The 27,274-nt window shown below is 39.9% G+C and overlaps 1 protein-coding gene across 2 annotated transcripts in view; it reads right to left on the reverse strand.

Moving 5' to 3' along the window:
* Window positions 1–27,274, reverse strand: part of OCA2 (OCA2 melanosomal transmembrane protein) — a 470,182-nt gene that overhangs the window by 435,142 nt on the left and 7,766 nt on the right. For both annotated transcript variants that reach the window (XM_088025221.1, XM_028087266.2), the window contains exons 2-3: window positions 4,074–4,172; window positions 420–608 (exon numbers count right to left, since the gene is read on the reverse strand). In XM_088025221.1, the coding sequence (XP_087881347.1) occupies window positions 420–608; window positions 4,074–4,172 (288 nt within the window). The remainder of the gene's footprint in view (window positions 1–419; window positions 609–4,073; window positions 4,173–27,274) is intronic.

Consider the following 27,274-nt stretch of genomic DNA (forward strand, 5'->3'; position numbering starts at 1 on the left):
AATAAATACAATACAATACAATACAATACAATACAATACAATACAATACAATACCACAGGGACTGCTAAAGTGAACTGATTCTATCTGCAAACTGAGGTCATGCCATGAAGACCCCTGCAACACAAACAAGGAGTGTAGGATGTCAGTCATTTAGGTCTGTAACTGGGTTTTCCTTACAGGCTCCATACTGATTAGCAGTGCCACCTTACATATATTCTAGGGCCTGGAGAAAAGGTAAATAACCTTCCAGGAAAAGTGCAGCCTGGCCAAATGTGAAATTCCCTCTTCCTCACCTTCACTCTGTTGGTTGCGAAGGATGCAGTGAGGGTGAGAACCGCCCCCAGCCTAGTCCCAGGCAAGTGGGATGCTCTGTGCAACCATCACTCTGTGCCAGTGCTAGCACTCCAGGTCTTCCTACCTCAGCTTCAAAAGATGGAACCTGATATGAGCACTGTCCAGATGTTCCCCCTTCTCTTGGGAGGCAGATCCAGAGGAACCAGCCAAGTCTTTGCTCAAGAGGGATCCTCCTTCCCACTCAGCTGAGCTGTTTCCCCAAGATTCTTCAGCAGTGATGAACTCTGGATGGCAAATAGGCATGCACCATGACCTGGAAAGCAAGGCTTTGTGGTTATTTTCACAGAAATAGTAGCATCTCCAAAATAAGATTTCATTTCAGTGGTAAGTATGAAATGTGGAATCAATTTTGGTTTTTAAAAGCACCACAGACATTTTAGTGCTGTCAAACTGGTGGGAATGGGTCTTTCTTGACATCACAGAACACTTAGCTTAAGGAAAATTTGGGGTCATGGATATGATTTGTGGACCTTCAAGAAACATCAGCTTGTTCTGAGTTTGGAACTTTCCAATAAAGCTGTTTCTGGCTCAGACCAACTTCAGTCAATTTCAGTATTTGCTTTCTCTTTGATTGTGCTGGAGCTCTCAGTACCTAGTTACACTTGTCCTGAAGCAGAATAAGGGGTGTAGGCCTATAGTTATCTTTCTATAATAGAGCTATACGGAAGATGGTCTACCTGGCTTTTCCACCAGCCTATACATGAGCATGAGCAGGAGTGAGAACATCAGTGCTGGACTAGATGGGCCCAGAAATGGAACTTCTATCTAGAAGGACGATTCAAAAGGAATCATAAACTTTTCTCAAAATTACATGTGGACTTCTTAATGAGGAATTCTTAATCTCAGGAAACAAACTGAGGGTTGCTGGAGTGGTGGGGGGTGGGAGGGATGGGGTGGCTGGGTGATAGACATTGGGGAGGGTATGTGCTATGGTGAGAGCTGTGCAAGACTGTTGAGTCACAGACCTGTACCTCTGAAATAAATAATACATTATATGTTTAAAAAAGAAGAAGAAGAAGAAGATAGCAGGAAGGGAAGAATGAGGGGGGAAATCGGAGGGGGAGACAAACCATAAGAAACGATGGACTCTGAGAAACAAACTGAGGGTCCTAGAGGGGAGGGGTGGGGGGATGGGTTAGCCTGGTGATGGGTATTAAAGAGGGCACGTTCTGCATGGAGCACTGGGTGTTATACAGAAACAATGAATCATGGAACACTACATCAAAAACTAATGATGTACTGTATGGTGATTAACATAACATAATAATAATTTAAAAAGGGAAAAAAACTAATGATGTAATGTATGGTGATTAATATAACATAATAAAATAAAATTTAAAAAAACAAAATTACATGTGGACACATCCATTTACTTTTGGTTGAATCTCTGGGCTTCTGAACAAACCCTCAGTTCAAATGCACTTGACTCTAGTGAGGTTGCACTAAAGCCCAGTATTTTCATGTATTACTTGGAATATTCATGGGATCACCCTACTGACATAACGGGCCATGATCTTAGAAACCAATTATGCCTCTCAAGCCCAACTAGCTCAAAAGGGCATTGTGATTCTCCTGAACACCTATAATTACTTCAAACTGGTTTACAACAAGAAAAAAAAAGTCTTATTCGTAAAGAGAAGCCCAAAGATGCAAATGAGGCTGTATGAAACAAATATGTAACAATAGCAATTGATGCTGACAGTGCTGCAATACTGAAAACAAAGAGTTCCGTGACTGGGAAATATTTATGTGTAAGGAATGATATCACGACCCCCTCAACTGGTGAACAAATACAACCATAACAAAAACTGGAACTAAGGAAACTTCTTTTAGAAGTGGCAAGAAGAAAGCTAATGCCAGTGTATCTAGAACAATGCTGTGCAATAGAATTTTCTGTGGTGATGGGCGTGTTCTCTCTCCTACCCAGTATGGTAGTCACACATGCTCATGGGCCCCTTGAAGTGTGTAACTGAAGACTGAATTTTTAATTTTAATTAATTTAGCTTTGAATAATGCCTGTGACAAGTAGCTAGTAGGCTGGTCAGTGCAGATGCACAGCATGCTCTGCTCCTAATACCATCAGCTGCATATTCCTGCCCTCAACACCTTGAAAAGAAAGAAAACGTTTTATAAGCAAACCTGACCCATGTTCTGCTCCTCTGTAGGTATGTAGTTTTTGACTTGAGGCACAGCTTGGAATCGTGGGGCATGTTTCTGTGCTCCATATGCCCAGGACAAATGCCTACACATTATGCTTTTCCAATGAAACATGAGTTCTAAAATAACCTTCATGATTTACCAAGTAATTTAAAGGAAAGCATTAAGGGAATTGATATTTGGAGTGTCTTTTCAAAGTTATTTATTAGGAGAAATAGAGAAAAATTAATTTATCCTCCTGGCTGCAGGGACTGTGCTGGACACTAGGATGTGAGATGAAAAGAGGCAGGCTGGCAGGCATAACCATGGAACATAAGGCATGTTCTAAACTATAGGCATGAATGAATGTGTATTTGAGAGCACAGAAGAAGCATTGACTCTTAAGGGAGTTGGGGGGACCAATGTTTCACCAAGGAGGTGACATTTGAGACCCTTTGAAGTTGAGTGAGACTGCCCTGGAGAGCTAGAACAGGAGGAAGTTCGTCTAGTCAAAGGGCTCAGTGGGAACTTTTGCAGGAAGACACAACTTGTCATCAGAATCTCCTGGAGGGAGCCAGATTGTCCCTGCACCAGGAGGTGATTAAATCCACATTCTTACACCCTATCTAAATGGGGTGAGTCTTTGGCAAGTGAGGCTAGGAATCCACATGGCATACAAGTACCCCAAAGAATTCTGATACACTCTATAAAGTATGAAGTCCCATCCACATGGTTGCAGACAGGGCTGGAAAGAGGGTGGGCAGCTCCTCAGAGGATGGGAGGGAGGTAAGGGCAGGTAACACGGCAGCCTGCCTGCCAATGCAGGTGCGTGGGGTCAGAGGGCAGGAAAGGAAGAGTCCATGACAATGCCATCAAGTTTGTAATGTGCAGGGAGTCAGGGGATACTGAGCAGGTGGTTCAGGCTTCCGGAAGTTTGTCTGCAAAAAGAAGAGATGAGCTTGGAAACTGGGGCACGGCCCTTCATCCTAGGAGACAGAGTTATCCTCCAGATCAGCTCTGCTCAGAGATTCCAGAACCATCCTGTTTGTACCCAATAGGACCTCAAACTTGCAGGAAGAGGAGGTTCCTCTTAAATCATACATTTTAAACCTTACCACTAATGACATTTGAGCCAGATAATTCTTTGTTGTGGGGAAGTGTCCCTTAACATCTGCAGGATGTTAAGCAGCATCCCTGGCCTTTACCCTTAAATGCCAGTAGTACCCCTGCCCCAGATATGACAACAAAAAAATATCTCTGGATGATGCCTTCCTTACCCTTGGTTCAGAAGCCCTGGCCTGGTAAGATGGCTCATCAGAGCTGTGTATATACATGAATGTGCACATGTGTTATTTAATCACTGCAGGGGTATGCTCAAGGTTATTTGGAAATTCATAAGCCACAGACTACAACTACTAGAATCATGAATATATCCTACACTGAACTGACAAGGATCTGGCAGAGACCAAACAACGTGTCAGAGAAAAATTCACATCTCAGGAAGAAATTCTCCAGTATAAGTGCCAAGGGCAATGTTCAGAGATTTCTCAATTTTATAAGAAGTGGGTGGGGGGGAACTCACCCTTTATCTTGTGAGGAATTTCTCAGCAAAGGAGTGTTTTCTGTAAAGCAGGGGTCTTTTGACCTGGAGTTGAAGAACTGAGGTAAAGAAGAGTGAGACCTGAAAGACACAATGAAGGAAAAAGGATCACCAACACAACAATGGTGGAGGTGTTCACTGGTAATTGGGGCTATATCCAAGAACATGCCTGAGATTCAGTGATAAATTTTACATAAGTTATATCTGAATTGTAAAAAGCTGGAGTTTTAGGAGACACAATTAGAAACAGCTCTCCTCCCCAGCATAACCAGGTTAGCAGTACAAAACAGAAACTCACATAGGAGACCAGATGCTGTAGGATTGATACTTTTAGGCTTTGCCATTCCATGCAGAACTTTTCATGGAGAAAACCATTCAGAGTCTGACAGGCCTTTCTATACTCAGAAAATTCTACGTCCTAAGATCACAGTATTTAAATATCACACATTGAAAATAACCTACTGGCTTCCCATCAAAGACCAAGCAGCAGAAGTCAGGGCCCACAGGGTCAAAATGAAATCATAAAATGGCAAGGAGGGGTCTCTCAGGGGGATGGAAGCCACAAGTGAAGCAAAGCAAAGGCTCACACTGTGTGGGACCCCCTTCCACTGTGCTGGCCTGCACTAGAGGAAGGGCCACCATAAACTTATCCAAATCAGGAGCTTTTAAGATGGAAATAATTGCACGGGCACAAGAGAACCCACAAGCATATATGGTCACCTCATTCAAGGACACATGACGTTTAAAAGCAACCAGCTCTTCATGAAAAGCTGCAGAAATCATTTTCATTCCTGTTGGGAATATGTCATTTTATACACATACATTGCCTTTCCTTAAGGAGCCGAGGCCACACAGAGCTGCCGTGGATGCCATGAAACACTCACCTGGGGCAATAATAGTACTTCAAATCATAAATACAGAGAAAGGAAAGAAAAATATTCCCACCCCCCTTTCTCCTTCTCATTCCAGCATGCACCTGTGACAACAGTCAATAAGACACTGGTTTCATGGGTGAATGAAACCAGGGCCCTGAGCTGTGTCCAACAATACCCACCACTCCACACTGAACCCAGGAAGGGAGTCTGTCTTGGGCCAGCAATGTGTCCTCTGAGTAGCACCTCTGGGCAGCCATGTGCACTTTATAGGGGAACACAGATGAGAGAGGATTCTGTCCTCAGGAGCTTTAATAGCCAGGGAGAAGAGCACAGCAGAGAACAAGGTGTAGAATAGATGCCCTAACTAGCATGCATGAGAGCAGAGGTGGAAGATGAATTCCACTTGAGGGATTTAATAGTTTCATGCACTTTACCTGTGGGCCTGTTAGCTGTTCAAACTGGCTTAAACAATTAGTTGGGCTTTTAAATTTTTCATGTCTCATAACTGTAAATAAAGAAGGGCCTCAGGCACATTTAGATAAATGTCTCAATGAGTCAACTAATATCCAGTGTTTTCTGTTACTCCCTGGCATGGTCTGTTACATAGCATTTCTGGGAAAGGTGACTGTTACCATGACCTCACTCACATTATTTAACCACTCTGAGCTTCCATTTTCTCATCTGTATAATGTGGATTTAAAGGAAAAACTCAGTAAAGTGAGTCACACTAAATTAGGAGATGTAAATGGTAAGCATAGTTCGGCTTCAATTCAATTCAATTATTTCTATTACACTGTGAGACTCTGATGAATGGCTACCATGTTATTTCCATCTTGTTTTATCTGGTACCTTAACTGGTACCCAGTTCAATGAAGGTGCTTAAATACTTAATGAATTAGATAAATCCCAGTAATCACAGCTTGTTTGCATGAGGTGTCTTTTTGACTCAATGGAACAGTTTTCTAAAGCATTATTAGATCAATAATGTGCTCAGAATCACCACTGACCCTCTGAAGAGCAGAAAATGTTCAAGAGAGTGGAGGTGCTATTGCTCCTTAGAAAGCACTACCCACAGGTTCTCAGCACAGCTCACAGCAGCACCACATTGTGCAATGCTGAGAATTCACCTTATGGCCATGAAGGAGGAAAATTGGAAAGGGGGAAAAGTCAAGAGTACATTTTATTTTCTCTGAGGTGGGCACATCTGGCTGATTTCATTATTTAACATTTCTAATTGCACTTTGTGTACACACAGTATTTTATAATTGTAGTTAAGTGTACAGGGAGTAGTTTCTAAGCTTTTTAATATTTAGTTGTGATTCTAAAGAACCAAAAATAAAATTAAGTTTTGCTGGGAAATTTCCCAGAGACTTCAGGCTATTCCAAATTTAAACTTAATCTGACACTGTCCAGACATTATTTTCCATTGTTCCAAGTCCATTTCTTTTTTGCAAAGAAGAGAAGGTCAGAGAGGGCTTTAGACCCTGTTACTTCACAGGATCCCTGATCTGCTGTCCTGGAAGATAGAAAACTCAGAAACTACATATAGAGAAGATTCAGGATTGCCCAAGAAACACATATTTCAGAGTCATTTTTCTTTTTGACTTAATTAAGGTAGAAAATATTGATGAGATCTATATTATACCTGACCTTTTCTCCTTCTGAAAAAAGAAATCTCATTGACATTTATCTGACTTCACATCTAAGCCCAGGTGTTTTCAAAATTCACAAAATTCAACAGTATCTATTTTCCCTAGTGTCTCAACAACTCTGTATACATGTGCAAAATTCATATATGCCTGTAAACTTATAAGCGGGCAATACTTATTTGAATAATTTGGAAACTACAGAAGAGGATAACAGATAAAATGATTGTATATAATTCTGTATTTCAAAGATACCAGCTGTTAACATTTAAAGACTCTTAACTAGAGAGAACAAACTGATGGTTACCAGAGGGGAGGTGGATGGGGGGATGGGTTAAATGGATGATGGGGATTTAGGAGTGCACTTGTCATGATGAGCACTGGGTGTTGTGTGGAAGTGTTGAATCACTATATTTTACACCTGAAACTAACATTACACTGTATGTTAACTAACTGGAATTTAAATACTTTAAAAATTCAAAAATAAAGAACTTCCTTTTGGGTTTTTTTTCCCTACATATAAACAAACAGTTTTAAAGTCAGCCCTGGGTGTTATAGGCAACGAATGAATCGTTGAACACTACATCAAAACTAATGATGTACTATATGTTGGCTAATTGAAAATAAAAAAATAATAATAAAGTCAGCTTCAAATATATACATGTCCAGAAATACATTCAAACAAATAAATGGCTTTGTCCTCTAATTGTTTAACTTAGATATGTCATTAGCATTTCTGTGTTATTAAATGTTCTTCTACAATGTGATTTACATGTTGGCATCATATTCCATTACATGGATCACCACATTAGGCTTAACCATCCATCTGTTGTTGGAAATTTAGGGAATTTCTAATTCTTTACTAATATAAGTAACAAACATTATGAGAGTCCTAGTAGATAAGTCTTTGTGTGTGCCTCCAAAAGTTTCCTAGAACAGATTCCTAGAAGTGGAGTCACTGGGCAAAAAGTGTCTTGGTGCTTCTGGTCCACAACGAGCCTTACTATGCCTTTCAGTTATGGAAGGGATCAAATCCCTGTCCCCAAAGCCCTGGGTGTTAGCCATATTTTAGATCCTTAAGCAGTAATTTTAAACAGCTAGAATTGATTCAGATCCACCATTGTCAAGAAATCTTGCTGCCGTGATTGTAAATAAGATCCCTCTATGCCAGCCTGCAAGATGGTACAGTGTGTTGGCAATACCTCCCAGCCCTCCCCTGTCTATAGCAGTTTTCTTAACTCCAGACACCCTAGTTCTTTCTAGATCTAAACAGTAGTCTTATGGTGCTTATGTCATTTTATTAAGAAAAAAGTATCTTAAAAAAAAGAAAAAAGTATCTAAGAATGTTAAAAAATATTGAATACTTAATATATTAACACTTCTGAGAAGATTCACAATTCTAAAGTCCAGACAAGAGACAACGATTAGTGCAAAGGACACGTGGAGAGGTAGTGGTTTGGTTATCAATGGTAGAGGAAGAAGTTTGCTCTCATTCTTTCTCAAGCTCTGTATCATGTAGAGACCATCAGTGCAGGACAGAAGCCAGCTCTGCTTGGCAGGGAACCCAGAGCCAGTAACAAGGAGTGCAAAATGATTCCACTGCCTTCCTCCCTCTCTCTCTGACTCTTTTTTTGGCCTGTTTTCATCCTGGGTTCACTGGTCCACGCAACCTTTCCAGAAGGAAAAAAGCAAACCAGCAGGCTGGGAAAAGCTGGGTTTGCCCCAAAAGTGATCACACAGAAAACAGTCAAGTGTGTCCATTGAGAGAAAGCAGATGAGGAGGAAAAGTGAGCAGGGAAGCTGCCACCCACTCATGTGTCATTTTTTAGAAGAGTTGGGAGGAGACTGTAATTCTTCACCTAAATAGAGTCAGAACTTCAGAGAGTCTATCATTGTTCTGTCCAAGCATAGCCAGGCTTTTAAGTTTAATTAAGTGCAAAAAAGGGAACCTATGGTCCAGGCTGCTCAGGGGCAATGTTTGTAATCAGTTGTGAGTGAAGAAGTAGAAAACATGATGGAAGTTTCCCACTTCTTCAACCTAACACCCCCATTAGTTATTTTCTGCAGGATTTAAAAAATAAATGCATAAAAATAATGAAAAATCTATGCTAATAGGTACATAATATACAAAAATGTAATTTGTGATATCAATAACAAAGAGGGGCAAAACTATATAGAAGTAGATTTTTTATGCAGTTGAAGTTAAGTTGGTATCAATTCAAATTTGGTTGTTATAACTTTAGAATGTCATATCTAATTGTCACTGTAAACACAAAGAAAATATAATAAAACGTACACCAAAAAAATGAGAAGAGAATCAAAACATATCACTACAAAAAGTCAACTAAACACAAAGGAAGGCAGTAAAGGAGGAAGGCAATAATGAAGGAAATGAGGGGCAAAAAGCCATAAAACATACAGAAAACATAAAACAAAATGCCAAAAGTAATTCTTTCCGTATGAATGATAACCTTAAATATCAATATACTAAACTCTATCAAAAGACAGAGTTTTGGGGCACCTGGGTGGCTCAGTCATTAAGCATCTGCCTTTGGCTCAGGTCATGATTGCAGGGTCCTGGGATTAAGCCCTGCATTGGGCTCCCTCCTCAGCAGGAAGCCTGCTTCTCCCTCTTCCACTCTCCCTGCTTGTGTTCCTTCTCTCACTTTGTCTTTCTCTGTCAAATAAATAAATAAAATCTTTTTTTAAAAAAGGCAGAGTTTGGCTGAGAGATTAAAACAGAAACAAAACAGGAAGGGGGGCGGAGCAAGATGGTGGAGGAGTAGGAGACCTGGATTTTGTCTGGTCTCAGGAATTCAGATGAATAGGGATCAAACCATTCTGAACACCTACGAACTCAACAGGAGATCGAAGATAAGAATAGTAACAACACTCTGAACAGAAAAGCGACCACTTTCTGGAAGGTAGGACGTGCAGAGAAGTGAATCCGAGGCGATATTCGGGAGGATAGATGGCGGGGGAGTGGGCCTCCGTCGGCCGCTTCTGGCAAATGATAGAGCCGCGGAGCACAAAATCAGAACTTTTAGAAGTCGGCTCCGCGGAGGGATGTCACTCCAGTGGCTAAGCGGGGGGTGGAACCCTCATGGGACAGTGTGGTCTCAGGACCCACGGGGTCACAGAAATTCCGGGGGTGCCTGAGTGCGGCAGAGCTCCCAGGTATCGGAGCGGGGAAGCTGGCTGCAGAGACGGAGCCAAGGCGCGGGCTCTCAGCTCTGGGTTGCCATAAACTGCGCTCAGGGACACAGTCGGGCCACTGCTCCTCCAGCAGGGACCCAAAAAGCGGCAGAGCCGGGGAGACTCCTCTTCCTCCCCCGGGAGGAGCGGCGCGGGAGCGCACCGCAGGGATCCGCTGGGTTTGGGAGACTCCACACAGGGTCGGGTGCCCGACATAGAAACGCTCGATCACAGACCGGGTGAGCACGGAGTGCAGCCGGAGACCAGGGAGACGGGAGTGACTGCTTTTCTCTGGGGACACACTGAGGAGCAGGGCCCTGAATTCTCAGCTCCTCTGGGCGGAGATTGGGAGGCCACCATTTTCACCCTGGTCCTCCAAAGCTGTACGGAGAGCTTGCAGGGAACAAAAGCTCCTGAGAGCAAACCGGAGCAGCTTGCTTAGCCTGGACTCACAAGGGCAGGGCAATTCCGCCTCCGGCAAAGACATTTGGGAACCACGGCAACAGGCCCCTCCCCCAGAAGATCAGCGAACAGCCAGCAACGCAAGACCAAGTTTACCGATCAAGGAGAATGGGAGAACTCCAGCGCTAGGGGAATACTGCACATAGAATTCATGGCTTTTTTACCATAATTCATTAGTTTCTCAAAGTTAATTTTTTTAACTTTTTTTTTGAATTTTTCTTTTTCCCTTTTTCAAACAACATCTTATCAATCCCTTTTTTAAAAAAACATTTTTTTATTTTTCATTTTTAGAGTCATACTTTTATCCCTTCATAGTAGTTACCCTTATTTTTGGCATATATATATATATATATATAAGTTGTTCTCTCTTTAAAATTTTGAGATACAATTTCTTCTAACAGATCAAAAAATACCCTAAATCACTAGTGTATGGCTTTGTTCTAGTATCCTGCCTGATCACATTCTCTCCCTTTTTTTTTCTTTTTTTTCTTTTTTCTTTTTCTTTTTAAATCTTCTTTCTTTTTAAAAACAACTTCTTATTTTATCAATTCCTTTTATACAATCTTTTATAATTTCCATCTTTACAGTTATCTGCCATCCCTTCATTGTATCAACCCTTATTTTGTACATATATAAGGCTTTCTTCCTTTAAAATTTTAGCAGGCACTTTCTTCTAACAGACCAAAATATGCCCAAAAGTTAGTGTGTGGCACTGATCTATGCACTAGCCTGATCATATTTGATCATATTCTGTTTTTTTTTGTTTTGTTCTGTTTTTGTTTTTATCTTTTTCTTTTTCCTTTTTTTTTTCTCTTCTTTCTTTCCCTTTCTTGTCCCCTGGTTTCAGGTCTTTTCTGATTTGTATAGAATATATTTCCTGGAGACGTTGTTAACCTGTTAGCATTCTGTTCTCTCATTCATCTGTTCTCCTCTGGACAAAATGACAAGACAAAAAAAATCAACTCAGCAAAAAGAACAAGAGGTAGCACCATCTCCCAGGGCCCTACTCAATACTGACATTAGTATGATGTCGGACCTAGAGTACAGAATCATGACTTTAAAGATACTAGCTGAGCTTGAAAAAAGTGTGGAAGTTATTAGAGAAACCGTTTCTGGAGAAATAAAAGAACTAAAATCTAACCAAGTCAAAATCAAAAAGGCTATTAAAGAGGTGTAATAAAAAATGGGGGCACTAACGGCTAGGATAAATGAGGCAGAAGAATCAGCGATATAGAAGACCAAATGATGGAAAATAAAGAGGATGAGAAAAAGAGAGATAAACAACTACAGGATCACGAGGGCAGAATTCGAGAGATAAGCAATACGATAAGATGAAACAACATTAGAATAATTGGGATCCCAGAAGAAGAAAGACAGAGAGGGGCAGAAGGTATATTGGAGCAAATAATAGCAGAGAACTTCCCTAATTTGAGGAAGGAAACAGGCATCAAAATCCAGGAGGCACAGAGAACCCCTCTCAAAATCAATAAAAATAGGTCAACACCCCGACATCTAATCGTAAAACTTACCAGTCTCAGAGACAAAGAGAAAATCCTGAAAGCAGCTCGGGAGAAGACATATGTAACCTACAATGGTAGAAACATTAGATTGGCAACAGACCTATCCACAGAGACCTGGCAGGCCAGAAAGGACTGGCATGATATCTTCAGAGCACTAAACGAGAAAAATATGCAGCCAAGAATACTATATCCAGCTAAGTTGTCATTGAAAATAGAAGGGGAGATAAAAAGCTTCCAGGACAAACAAAAACTAAAGGAATTTGCAAACACAAAACCAGCCCTCCAAGAAATATTGAAGGAGGTCCTCTAAGCAAAAAGAGAGCCTAAAAGCAGCATAGATCAGAAAGGAACAGAGACAATATACAGTAACAGTCACCTTACAGGCAATACACTGGCACTAAATTCATACTTTTCAACAGTTACCCTGAATGTAAATGGGCTAAATGCCCCAATCAAAAGACACAGGCTATCAGATTGGATTAAAAAACAAGACCCATCAATATGCCGTCTGCAAGAGATTCATTTTAGACCCAAAGACACCCCCAGATTGAAAGTGAGGAGGTGGAAAACCATTTACCATGCTAATGGACACCAAAAGAAAGCTGGGGTGGCAATCCTTATATCAAACAAATTAGATTTTAAAACAAAGACTGTAATAAGAGATGAAGAAGGACACTATATCCTACTTAAAGGGTGTATCCAACAAGAAGATCTAACGATTATAAATACCTATGCCCCTAACGTGGGAGCAGCCAATTATATAAGGCAATTAATAACAAAAGCAAAGAAACACATTGACAACAATACAATAATAGTGGGGGACTTTAACACCCCCTTAATTGAAATAGACAGATCATCTAAGCAAAAGATCAACAAGAAAATAAAGACTTTAAATGAAACACTGGACCAAATGGACTTTACAGATATATTCAGAACATTCCATCCCAAAGCAACGGAATACACATTCTTCTCTAGTGCCCAGGGAACATTCTCCAGAATAGATCACATCCTAGGTCACAAATCAGGTCTCAATTGGTACCAAAAGATTGGGATCATTCCCTGCATATTTTCAGACCACAATGCTTTGAAACTAGAACTCAATCACAAGAGGAAAGTCGGAAAGAACTCAAATACATGGAGGCTAAAGAACATCCTACTAAAGAATGAATGGGTCAACCAGGAAATTAAAGGAGAATTAAAAAAATTCATGGAAACCAATGAAAATGAAAACACAACGGTTCAAAATCTTTGGGATACAGCAAAGGCAGTCCTGAGAGGAAAGTATATAGCAATACAAGCCTTTCTCAAGAAACAAGAAAGGTCTCAAATACAAAACCTAACCCTACACCTAAAGGAGCTGGAGAAAGAACAGCAAATAAAGCCTAAACCCAGCAGGAGAAGAGTAATAATAAAGATCAGAGCAGAAATCAACGAAATAGAAACCAAAAGAACAGTAGAACAGATCAACAAAACTAGGAGCTGGTTCTTTGAAAGAATTAACAAGATTGATAAACCCCTGGCCAGACTGATCAAAAAGAAAAGAGAAATGACCCAAATCAACAAAATCATGAATGAAAGAGGAGAGATCACAACCAACACCAAAGAAATACAAACAATTATAAGAACATATTATGAGCAACTCTATGCCAGCAAATTAGATAACCTGGAAGAAATGGGTGCATTCCTAGAGATGTATCAACTACCAAAATTGAACCAGGAAGAAATAAAAAACCTGAACAAACCTATAACCACTAAGGAAATTGAAGCAGTCATCAAACATCTCCCAACAAACAAAAGCCCAAGGCCAGATGGCTTCCCAGGAGAATTCTATCAGACATTAAAAGAAGAATTACTACCTATTCCCCTGAAAATGTTCCAAAAAATAGAAATGGAAGGAAAACTTCCAAACTCATTTTATGAGGCCACCATTACCTTGATCCCCAAACCAGACAAAGACCCCATCCAAAAGGAGAATTACAGACCAATATCCTTCATGAACATGGATGCAAAAATTCTCACCAAAATACTAGCCAATAGGATCCAACAGTACATTAAAAGGATTATTCACCATGACCAAGTGGGATTTATTCCTGGGCTGCAAGGCTGGTTCAACATCTGCAAATCAATCAACATGATACAATACATTAACAAAAGAAAGAACAAGAATCATAGGATCCTCTCAATAGATGCAGAAAAAGCATTTGACAAAGTACAGCATCCTTTCTTGATCAAAACTCTTCAGAGTATAGGGATAGAGGGTACATACCTCAATATCATAAAAGCCATCTATGAAAAACCTACAGCAAATATCATTCTCAATGGGGAAGAGCTGAGAGCTTTTCCCCTAAGGTCAGAAACGCGGCAGGGATGTCCACTCTCGCCATTGCTATTCAACATAGTATTAGAAGTCCTAGCCACAGCAATCAGACAACAAAAAGAAATCAAAGGCATCCAAATCAGCAAAGAGGAAGTCAAACTCTCACTCTTTGCAAATGATATGATACTGTATGTGGAAACCCAAAAGACTCCACCCCAAAACTGCTAGAACTCATACAGGAATTCAGTAAAGTAGCAGGATATAAAATCAATGCACAGAAATCAGTGGCATTCTTATACACCAACAACAAGACAGAAGAGAGACAAATCAAGGAGTCCATCCCATTTACAATTGCACCCAAAATCATAAGATACCTAGGAATAAACTTAACCAAAGAGGCAAAGGACCTGTACTCAGAAAACTATAAAATACTCATGAAAGAAATTGAAGAAGACACAAAGAAATGGAAAAACGTTCCATGCTCATGGATTGGAATAACAAACATTGTGAAGATGTCAGTGCTACCTAGAGCAATCTACACATTCAATGCAATCCCCATCAAAATACCATCCACTTTTTTCAAAGAAATGGAACAAATAATCCTAAAATTTGTATGGAACCAGAAGAGACCCAGAATAGCCAGAGGAATATTGAAAAAGAAAAGCAAAGCTGGCGGCATCACAATTCCGGACTTCCAGCTCTATTACAAAGCTGTCATCATCAAGACAGTATGGTACTGGCACAAAAGTAGACACATAGATCAGTGGAACAGAATCGAGAGCCCAGAAATAGACCCTCAACTCTATGGTCAACTCATCTTTGACAAAGCAGGAAAGAATGTCCAATGGAAAAAAGACAGTCTCTTCAACAAATGGTGTTGGGAAAATTGGACAGCCACATGCAGAAGAATGAAACCGGACCATTTTCTTACACCACCCACAAAAATAGACTCCAAATGGTTGAAAGACCTAAACGTGAGACAGGAGGCCATCAAAATCCTAAAGGAGAACACAGGCAGCAACCTCTTCGACCTCAGCCGCAGCAACTTCTTCCTAGAAACATCGCCAAAGGCAAGGGAAGCAAGGCCAATAATGAACTATTGGGATTTCATCAAGATAAAAAGCTTTTACACAGCAAAAGAAACAGTCCACAAAACCAAAAGACAACCGACAGAATGGGAGAAAATATTTGCAAATGACATATCAGATAAAGGGCTAGTATCCAAAATCTATAAAGAACTTATCAAATTGAACACGCAAAGAACAAATAATCCAATCAAGAAATGGGGAGAAGACATGAACAGACATTTTTCCAAAGAAGACATCCAAATGGCCAACAGACACATGAAAAAGTGCTCAACATCGCTCGGCATCAGGGAAATCCAAATTAAAACCTCAATGAGATAGCACCTCACACCCATCAGAATACCTGGTCTTTCTGTGACCCTGAGGATCCTGAGACCACACTGTCCCAGGGAGGGTTCCACCCATTGCTTAGCCACTGGAGCAATGTACCTCAGCAGAGCGGACTTCAAAGAAATGTCCCGATTTTGTGCTCCACTGCTCTATCACTTGCTCGTACCTGGCTGATGGAGGTTTCCTCCCCCCTCGGTCTATCTTCCCAAATATCGCCTCAGATTCATTTCTCCGCACATCCACCTTCCAGAAATTGGTCACTTTTCTGTTCAGAGATTTGCTGCTATTCTTTTCTTTGATCTCCTGTTGAGTTTGTAGGTGTTCAGAATGGTTTGATATCTAGCTGAATTCCTGGGACCAGACGAAATTTAGGTCTCCTATCCTCCGCCAATCTTGCTCCTCCTGGTACTTTTTTTTTTTAATCCCCTATGATCCTTTGCACTATTTCTTATATTCCACATATCAGTGAATATCAGTAAGTTATGAAGTTTAATTTTCATAAACCAGTTGGCACTTGTTTTGCCCTATCCCTTTGCTTTCTAATATGGGACCACTTTCTGGAATTTTGTATTTATAATTCCTGTATGTGTGTGCTTGTGTATATCTATCTATCTCTCTCTCTCCCCATCTCTCTATTTATTCTATCTAAAACCAAGTAAATGGATTCTAAACAATGTATTGTTTAGTGTTGCTTGTTTTTAAGCTTTATAGAAGTTATATCTTGTATGTATTCTTCCATGAATTCCTTTCTTCACTCAACATTATGTTTCTAACACTTGCCCATATTGCTTTGTTTAACTGTAGTTTCTCCAGCTTCACTGCTGTGTAAAATTTTATTTGTGTGAATATCCTGGTGCATGTTGATTTTGTATCTTCCAGCTTCACTGAATTTGATTTTATTAGTTCTAATTGTGTGTGTGTGTGTGTGTGCGCATTCATGTGTGTGGGTAATCTTCGGAATATTCCACATATTAGCTCATGTCATCTGTGAACAGGGATAATTTATATGTTTCTTTCCAATTTGAATGCATTTTATTTCTTTTTCTTGCCTAATTGATCTGGCTAGAGCTTCCAGTACTATATTGATTAGAAGCAAAGCAGGTATCCTCAAATTGTTCTTCATCTTAAAGGAAAAGCTTTCATTATTTCACCTTTGAGTATGATGTTAGCTGTTTTTCATGTGGCCTTTATTATGTTGTAGTTTCCTTTTATTCCTTATTGCTGAATATTTTTATAAGGAAAGTGTGTTGAACTTTGTCATATACTTCTCTGCATCAGTAGATGATCATGTGTTTTTTTTCCTTCGCTCTGTTAATATGGTGTTTTATCGATTGATTTTCATATTTTGAACCGTCCTTGAATTCCAGGAATAAATTCCCCTTGGTCATAGTGTATAATCCTTTTAATATGCTGCTGAACTGACTTGCTAGTATTTTGTTGAGGATTTTTTGTGTCAGTATTCATCAGGGATATTGGTCTGTGGTTTTCTCCTCTTGTAGTGTCTTTGGTATCAAGGTAATGCTGACCTCATTGAATGAGTGTCCCCTCCTTTTCAGTTTTTTAGGAGAGTTTCAGGAGGTGGTGTTAATTCTTCTTTAAACATTTGGTAGAGTGCATCAGCTAAGCAATCTGGTTCAGGGCTTTTTTTATTGTTGCTGGGAAATTTTTGATTACTGATTCAATTTCCTTAATAGTTGCAGGTCTATTCAGATTTTCTTTTTCTTCATTATCAGTGTTGGTAGGTTGTGTATAGCTAAGAATTTGCCCATTTTATATAGGTTATCCAATTTGTTAGCATATAATCATCCATAGTATACTCTTATAATCCTTTTTATTTCTGTAAAATTGATAGTAATGTTCCTGCTTTCATTTCTGATTTTAGTAATTTGAGTTTCTTTTTTTTCTTAGTCAATCTAGCTAAAGATGTATAAATTTTATTGATCTTTGCAAAGAACCAACTTTTGATTTCATTGATTTTCTCTATAGTTTTCTCATCTCTGTTTTATTAGTCACCTCTCTAATCTTTATTTTCTTACTTCTGTTAGCTTTGGAGTTTAGTTTATTCTAAGCTAAAATTAACAAGTCAGGAAACCACATATGTTGGCAGGGATGTGGAGAAAGGGGAACCCTCCTAAACTGTTGGTGGGAATGCAAGCTGGTACAACCACTCTGGAAAACAGTATGGCGGTTCCTCAAACACGTGAAAATAGAGCTACCATACGATCCAGCAATTGCACTACTGGGTATTTACCACAAAGATACAAATGTAGGGATCCGAAGGGGTACGTGAATTCCAATGTTTATAGCAGCAGTGTCCACAATAGCCAAACTGTGGAAAGCGCCAAGATGTCCATCGACAGATGAATGGATAAAGAAGGGGTGGTATATATACACAATGGAATATTATGCAGCCATCAAAAGGAATGAGATTTTGCCATTTGCAACGACGTGGATGGAACTGGAGGGTGTTATGCTGAGTGAAATAAGTCAATCAGAGAAAGACATGTATCATATGACCTCACTGATATGAGGAATTCTTAATCTCAGGAAACAAACTGAGTGTTGCTGGAGTGGTGAGGGGTGGGAGGGATGGGGTGGCTGGGTGATAGGCATTGGGGAGGGTATGTGCTATGGTGAGCACTGTGAATTGTGTGTTGAATCACAGTCTTGAATCACAACTTCTTATCAATTCCTTTTTTAAAATCTTTTTTAATTTTCATCTTTACATTCATATTCCATCCCTTCATCGTATTTACCCTTATTTTTGTATATATATAAGTTATTCTTTCTTTAAAATTTTGAGAGGCAGATTCTTCTAACAGACCAAAACACACCCAAAATCTCGTGTGTGGCTCTGTTCTATTCACCAGCCTGATCATATCTTTTTTTTTTTTCTTTCTTTTCTCCCTGGATTCAGGTCACTTCTGACTTCCCTAGTGTATATTTTTCTGGGGTTATTGTTACCCTTTCAGTATTTTGTTCTCTCATTCATCTATTCTCTGGACAAAATGACAAGATGGAAAAAATCACCTCAAAGTAAAAAACAAGAGGCAGTACCGACTGCCAGAGACCTAATCAATACAGACATTAGTAAGATGTCAGAACTAGAGTTCAGAATGACAATTATAAAGATACTAGCTGGGCTTGAAAAAAGCATAGAAGATACTAGAGAATCCCTCTCTGTAGAAATAAAAGAACTAATCTAACCAAGTTGAAATCAAAAACACTATTAATGAGATGCAATCAAAAATGGAGGCTCTAACGGCTAGGACAAATGAGTCAGAAGAGAGAATTAGTGATATAGAAGACCAAATGATGGAGAATAAATAAACTGAGAAAAAGTGAGATAAACAACTACTGGATCATGAGGGCAGAATTCGAGAGATAAGTGATACAATAAGATAAAACAATATTAGAATAATTGGGATCCCAGAAGAAGAAAGAGAGAGAGGGGCAGAAGGTATACTGGAGCAAATTATAGTGGAGAACTTCCCTAATTTGGGGAAGGAAACAGGCATCAAAATCCAGGAGGCACAGAGAAACCCCTCAAAATCATTAAAAATAGGCCAACACCCCAACATCTAATAGTAACACTTACAAGTATCAGGGACAAAGAGAAAATCCTGAAAGCAACTTGGGACAAGAGGTCTGTAACCTACAATAGTAGAAACATTGGATTAGCAACAGACCTATCCATGGACACCTGGCAGGCCAGAAAGGACTGGCATGACATATTCAGGGCACTAAATGAGAAAAATATTCAGCCAAGAATACTATATCCAGCTAAGCTGTCATGGAAAATAGAAGGAGAGGAGGGGGCAGAGCAAGATGGTGGAGGAGTAGGAGACCTGGATTTCGTCAGGTCTCAGGAATTCAGCTGAATAGGGATCAAACCATTCTGAACACCTATGAACTCAACAGGAGATCTAAGAAAATAGCAACAACTCTCTGAACAGAAAAGCGACCACTTTCTGGAAGGTAGGACGTGTGGAGAAGTGAATCCGAGGTGATATTTGGGAGGATAGACGGTGGGGGAGGGGGCCTCCATCGGCGGCTTCTGGCAAGTGATAGAGCAGTGGAGCACAAAACTGGAACTTTTAGAAGTCGGCTCTGCTGAGGTACATCGCTCCAGTGGCTAAGCGGGGGGTGGAACCCTCATGGGACAGTGTGGTCTCAGGACCCTCAGGGTCACAGAAAGACTGGGGGTGCCTGAGTGCAGCAGAACTCCCAGGTATCAAAGCGGGGAAGCCGGCTGCAGAGACATAGCCAAGGCGCGGGCTCTCAGCTCGGGGTTGCCATAAACTGTGATCGGCGACACAACCAGACCACTGCTCCTCCAGGAGGGACCCAACAAGCAGCAGATCCAGGGAGACTCCCTTTCCTCCCCTGGGAGGAGCAGCGCAGGAGCGTGCCACAGGGAACTCCTCCACACAAGTCAGGGGCCAGAGATAGAAACGCCCGGTCACAGCCTGGGTGAGCACGGAGTGCGGCTAGAGACAGGGGAGATGGGAGTGACTGACTGCTTTTCTCTGGGGGCTCACTGAGGAGCGGGATCCCGAGTTCTCAGCTCCTCCAGGGCGGAGATGGGAGGCGACCATTTTCACTCTCATCTCCAAAGCTGTACCGAAAGCTTGCAGGAAACAAAAACTCCCAAGAGCAAACCCAAGCAGATTACTTAGGCCAGACCAGGCAAGGGCGGGGCAATTCCACCTCCGGCAAAGACATTTGGGAACCACAACAACAGGCCCCTCCCCCAGAAGATTAGCAAGAACAGCCAGCCAAGACCAAATTTACCAATCAATAAGAACGGCAGAACTCCAACACTAGGAGAATACTGCACAAAGAATTCATGGCTTTTGTACCATGATACTTTAGTCTTTCAAAGTTAATTTTTTTCATTGTCTTTTTTTTAATTTTTCTTTTTCCCTTGTTCAACCAAAATCTTATCAATCCCTTTTTTAAAAAAACATTTTTATTTTCCATTTTTAGAGTCATATTCTATCCCTTCATAGTGGTTACCCTGATTTTTGGCATATATATATAAGTTGTTCTCTCTTCAAAAATTTTGACATACAATTTTTTCTAACAGATCAAAATATACCCTAACTCTCTAGTGCATGGCTGTGTTCTAGTCTCCTGCCTGATCATATTCTCTCCCTTTTTTATTCCTTTTTTTTAATCCTCTTCTTTCTTTTTTCAACCAACTTCTTATCAATTCCTTTTATATAATTTTTTATAAATTAACCTTTATAGTCATAGTCCATCCTTTCATCGTATCAACTCTTATTTTTGTACATATATAGGTTCTTCTTTCTTTAAAATTTTGGGAGGTATTTTCTTCTAACAGACCAAAATACACAAAAACTCTAGTGTGTGTCAAGGATCTATGCACCAGCCTGATCATATTTCATCATATTCTGTTTTTTATTGCTTTGTTCTGTTTTTGTTTTTATCTTTATCTTTTTCTTTTTTTTCTTTTTCTTTTTTCTTTCATTCCCTTTCTTTTCCCCTGGTTTCAGGTCTTTTCTGATTTGTTTAGAGTATATTTGCTGGGGACGTTCTTACCCTGTTAGCATTTTGCTCTCTCATTCGTCTACTCTTCTCTGGACAAAATGACAAGACAGAAAAAATCACCTCAACAAAAAACAAGAGGTAGTACAGTCTGCCAGGGACCTACTCAATATGGACATTAGAATGATGTCAGACCTAGAGTTCGGAAACATGATTTTAAAAATACTAGCTGGGCTTGAAAAAGGCATGGAAGTTATTAGAGAAACCCTTTCTGGAGAAATAAAAGAACTAAAATCTAACCAAGTCGAAATAAAAAAGGCTATTAATGAGGTGCAATCAAAAATGGGAGCATTAACTGCTAGAATAAATGAGGCAGAAGAGAGAATCAGTGATATAGAAGACCAAATGATGGAAAATAAAGAAGCTGAGAAAAAGAGACATAAACAACTACTGGGTCACGAGGGTAGAATTCGAGAGATAAGCGATAACATAAGATGGAACATTAGAATACTTGGGATCCCAGAAGAAGAAGAAAGAGAGAGAGGGGCAGAAGGTATATTGGAGCAAATTAGAGCAGAGAACTTCCCTAATTTGGGGAAGGAAACACGCATCAAAATCCAGGAGGCACAGAGAACCCCTCTCAAAATCAATAAAAATAGGTCAACACCCCAACATCTAGTAGTAAAACTTATGAGTCTCAGAGACAAAGAGAAAATCCTGAAAGCAGCTTGGGACAAGAGATGTGTAACCTGCAATGGTAGAAACATTAGACTGGCAACAGACCTATCCACAGAGACCTGGCAGGCCAGAAAGTAATGGCATGATATATTCAGAGCATTAAATGAGAAAAATATGCAGCCAAGAATCCTATACCCAGTTAGGCTGTCATTGAAAATAGAAGGAGAGATAAAAAGCTTCCAGGACAAACAAAAACTAAAGGAATTTGCAAACACAAAACCAGCGCTACAAGAAATATTAAAGGGGTCCTCTAAGCAAAAAGAGAGCTTAAAAGCAACATAGACCAGAAAGGAACACAGACAATATACAGTCATAGTCACCTTACAGGCAATACAATGGCACTAAATTCGTATCTTTCAACAGTTACCCTGAATGTAAATGGGCTAAGTGCCCCAATCAAAACACACAGGCTATCAGATTGGATTAAAAAACAAGACCCATTGATATGCTGTCTGCAAGAGACTCATTTTAGACCCAAAGACACCCCCAGATTGAAAGTGAGGGGGTGGAAAACCATTTACCATGCTAATGGACACCAAAAGAAAGCTGGGGTGGCAATCCTTATATCAGACAAATTAGATTTTAAACCAAAGACTGTAATAAGAGATGAGGATGGACATGATATCCTACTTAAAGGGTTTATCCAACAAGAAGATGTAACAATTGTAAATATCTAGGCCTCTAACATGGGAGCAGCCAATTAGATAAGCCAATTAATAACAAAAGCAAAGAAACACATCAACAACAATACAATAATAGTGGGGGACTTTAACACCCCCCTAACTGAAATGGACAGATCATCTAAGCAAAAGATCAACAAGGAAATAAAGACTTCAAATGACACACTGGACCAAATGGACTTCACAGATATATTCAGAACATTCCATCCCAAAGCAACAGAATACACATTCTTCTCTAGTGCCTATGGAACATTCTCCAGAATAGATCACATCCTAGGTCACAAATCAGGTCTCAACTGGTACCAAAAGATTGGGATCATTCCCTGCTGAGCACTTTCTCATGTGTCTGTTGGCCATTTGGATGTCTTCTTTGGAAAAATGTCTGTTCATGTCTTCTGCCCATTTCTTGATTGGATCATTTGTTCTTTGGGTGTTGAGTTTGGTAAGTTCTTTATAGATTTTGGATACTAGCCCTTTATCTGATATGTCATTTGCAAATATCTTCTCCCATTCTGTTGGTTGTCTTTTGGCTTTGTTGCCTGTTTCTTTTGCTCTGCAAAAGCTTTTTTATCTTGATGAGGTCCCAATAGTTCATTTTTGGCCTTGCTTCCCTTGTTTTTGGCGATGTTTCTAGGAAACCCCTACCCAGCTCCCCTCCAGCAACCCTCGGTTTGTTTCCTAGAGTTAAGAGTCTATTATGAGAAATGAGAGGCTCCCTCTCTGTTTTCATCTTTTTTTATTTTTCCTTCCCTTCCCCTATGTTCATCTGTTTTGTTTCTTATATTTACATATGAGTGAAATCATATGGTGTCTTTCTCTGGCTGACTCACTTCACATAATACCCTCTAGTTCCTTCCACATCATTGGATGGCAAGATATCATTCTTTTTCATGGCTGAGTAATATTCCATTATATATATATGGGGGGGGTGTGGGTGTGTGTACACACCCCCACACACATATATACACACACCACATCTTCTTTACTCATTCATCTGTTGATGGACATCTGTGCTCTTTCCATAGTTTTTCCATAGCAGCATTGCTGCTATAAATGCTGGGGTACATGTGCCCTTTTGAATCACTACTTTTGTATTCTTTGGATAAATACCTAGTAGTGCAATTGCTAGGAAAGTGTCTTGTCAACAAATAGTGTTGGGATAATTGGATATCCACAAACAAAATATTTCATTAGATCCTTACCTCATACCATACACAAAGATGGATCACAATCCTGTGTCCCACCCTATTCCCATTCTTTTTCTTTAAGTGCCCATTGGAGGTTGATGGACAAGACCCTGAAAGTGTGTGCACACACTCCTGGCATCTGTGGTATCCAAGGGTTCTAAATTCTCATGCAAGTCCAGACCCGCTTTTTAGCAACTCATTAAAAAAATTAGTTTTTTTCTTACTATACCCCCACTGAAAACACACACACACAAAGACCCAAATTAGAGTCACTTATGCCAGGCCACATCACCAAACCAGGGCTTAATACCTAATTGCAGTTCCAACCTCCTCCAGAAATGCAGTCTTATCTGGCCAGTCAGGAATTTTCTGCTCAGTACAAATGAGGTAAACTGTCACATGGGCCCTCCATCCCCAAAGGAAGATTAGATAATCTACATGATAAGACCCCCTGCTCTGGGGTGCCTGGGTGGCTCAGTTGGTTAAGGCTCTGACTCTTGATTTCAGCTCAGATGATGATCTCAGGGTTGTGGGATTGAGCCCTCTGTCGGGTTCTGTGCTCAGTATGGAGTCTTGTCCTCCCTCTCTCTCTCTTTCCCGCTCTTTCTCTTTCTCAGATAAATAAATAAAATCTTAAAAAAAAAGACCCCCTGGGAAGAATGAACAGGGGGAAATCGGAGGGGGAGTCCAACCATGAGAGACTACGGACTCTGAAAAACAAACTGAGGGTTCTAGAGAGGAGGCGGGGTGGGGGGATGGGTTAGCCTGGTGATGGGTATTAAAGAGGACACATTCTGCATGGAGCACTGGGTGTTATATGCAAACAATGAATCATGGAACACTACATCAAAAACTAATGATGTAATGTATGATGATTAACATAACAGAACAAAAATAATAATAATAATAATAAAAGACCCCCTGCTCTTTCCCCTAAGGGAAAGTGACCTTGCCTGAAACAATCTTTTACTAATAACTTCCTTGCCCCACTCTCCTTCCTACAAAACTTCCATTTTGTACAACTTCTATGAGCTCCCCTCATCACTTAATAAAGCCAATTAGATCTTCAAATTTACTCAGTTGAATTTTTTTTCCTTAATACCATATTCCTCCTATACTCTGCCTAGGGTTAGACAGTGCTAGTGCTCCATTTCTCATTGGAGGTATTTGTCTTTTCCTAGATTTTTGCCTAGTTAGTAGGCCTATGACATTAGCTCTCTGATGTGTTCGAAAAAAGTGATTTTGAAGACCCACTGGTGTTTTCTCATTTTTATTTTTTCTCTTTTTTTAAGATTTTATTTATTTGAGAGAGAGAGAGAGAGCATGAGCAGGGGGAGGGGCAGAGGGAGAGGGAAAAGCAGTCTCCCCACTGAGCAGGGAGCCTGACGACGTGGGGTTCCATCCTGGGACTCCAGGATCATGACCCAAGCCAAACGCAGACACTTAACTTACTGAGCCAGCCAGGCCCCCCTGTTTTCTCCACAAAGACTTACAGGATAAATTAAAAAGCAAAAACCAAGTATATGCTGTATACAAGGTATTCACTTTAGATCTAAACACATAACTATGTTGAAAATAAAAAGGTAGAGAATAAGATTCTACGCAAATAGTAACTAAAAGAGAGCTGCAGACAAAATAATGAGTGTAAATGACAGTCGTGAAGCCAGATGTCAACATTGTTGTTTATAATGCCCATGATATTTATTTTCATTAAATCTATAAATTACATTAATCTATACATTAATTTACAGAGAGGTTTTTTTTTACTTTGCCTTCTTATCTAAGTGTATAAACCTAACTTCCCATGCAACTCTTCTAATTTTATAATTTTATATTCTGATTAGTAAATGTCATATATATTTTATTTAGTAAGAGCATTTCCAGACATGTTTATTTTGAATGAGATGCATTTTAAAAGAATACTTTCTGGCTGGTTATTGCTGGTACATACTGTTACTTTACTGTATAGTTACAGTATATTTTCAGTTAATTCCTGTAGACTTTTTTGCAATAGTATTATAAACAATGATGACTGTATTGCCACTCTCTTAGTTCAGGCTTGCTATAACAAAGTACCATAGACTGAGTTGTTCATAAACAGCACAAATTTATTTCTCCCAGTTCTGAAGACTGGAAGTCTGAGATCAGGGTGCCAGCATGGTCTGGTTCTGGTGAGGAAGCTCCTCCAGGTTACAGACGGCCAACTTCTCATTGTGCCCTCACACAGCAGAAAGAAAGTTAGAGAACTTGCTGGGATCCTTTTTACAAAAGCATTAATCCCATTTGTGAGGGCAGAATCTCTTGTGATAGATTAATTTATAATAAATGTATATTTTGTTCTTCATCCACAGTTCCAGGCTTACTACTCCTGAAGCTCTTGGAATTTCCTAAGTGATAAGAGCATTGGGAGCATCTTGGTTTTTTGTTTCGTTTTGTTTTTGGTCTTTAGTTCTCAGTTCCTAAAATCATTTCAGAGCCATAAAAGTGAAATGAGTGTCTTATTATTCATAACAAGCCCCTTTCAACCACAAATAAACTTATGTTAATGAGATGACTTTTAGAAATCACCTAATGATCGGGGGGTTGACTGCTAGGGGAAATAACCATGATTAGAGGGTTGCAACTTTCAGTCCCACTCCTTGACCTCTGGGGAGCGGAGAGGGACTAGAGTTTGAATTAGTCACCAATGGCCAATGATTTCATCAATCATGCTTTGAAGCCTTCATGAAAACCCAAAAGGACAGGGTTTGGAAAGACTCCAGGTTGGTGAACCATAATGGATCCCTGTTTGGGAGTCCTCAAACTCCACAGAGAAAGAAGCTCCTGCATTCAGGATCTTGTTCCTCATATGTCTTCATTCACATCCTTTAATAACCTTGTAATTAGCAAGTAATCTGTAATTAATCTGGTTTCCTGTAAACTGGTCTAATCAAACCTGGGGCAGGGGAAGGATTGTGGAAACCTCCAGTGTATAGCCAGTTGGTCAGAAGCACAGATAACCTGGACTTGTGACTGACATCTGAAGACTTTCAACAGTCTCATGGGACTGAGCCTTTAACCTGTGGGATCTGCTACTATCTCCACATAGGGTCAGAATTGAGTTAAATCTGTGGGATACCCAGTCAATGTCTGTAGAGAACTGGAGAATTGCTTGGTGTTGGGGGAAAAAAAATATTCTAACTCCCAAAGACCCCATCTCCTAATACCATCACATTTAGGTTAAGAACACAAACATTCAGTCAATTGCAGCCACCAATTTAATATTCTCCTTTATTGCTTTGGTTACAACAGCTGTGAATAACGTCAACCTACCCTGACTTCCTCCTGTTGTTTAAAATATCATACAACCTTGTATTTTTTTTTTAGTGTACAATTCAGTGTCTTGTTGTCTATTCACAAAGTATTTCAACCATCACCACTATCTAATTCTAGACTATCCTCAATCCCTCCAAAAGAAACCTCATACCCATTAGTGGTCACTCCTCATTCCTGCCTCCCCTCAGCCCTAGCAATTACTAATCTACTTTCTGCCTTTATGATATTGCATATATATGGGATCATAAAATGTTTTGTCTTTAGTGACAATATATGTGCATATATGTTTATAATTGGTATAGTTTCTTGACAGATTGATCCT

Source organism: Eumetopias jubatus, unplaced genomic scaffold (assembly GCF_037043125.1).
Source record: "Eumetopias jubatus isolate StellerSeaLion01/CBP00866 unplaced genomic scaffold, mEumJub1_p1.0 scaffold_7, whole genome shotgun sequence".
In the NCBI taxonomy this organism is placed as follows: Eukaryota; Metazoa; Chordata; class Mammalia; order Carnivora; family Otariidae; genus Eumetopias; species Eumetopias jubatus.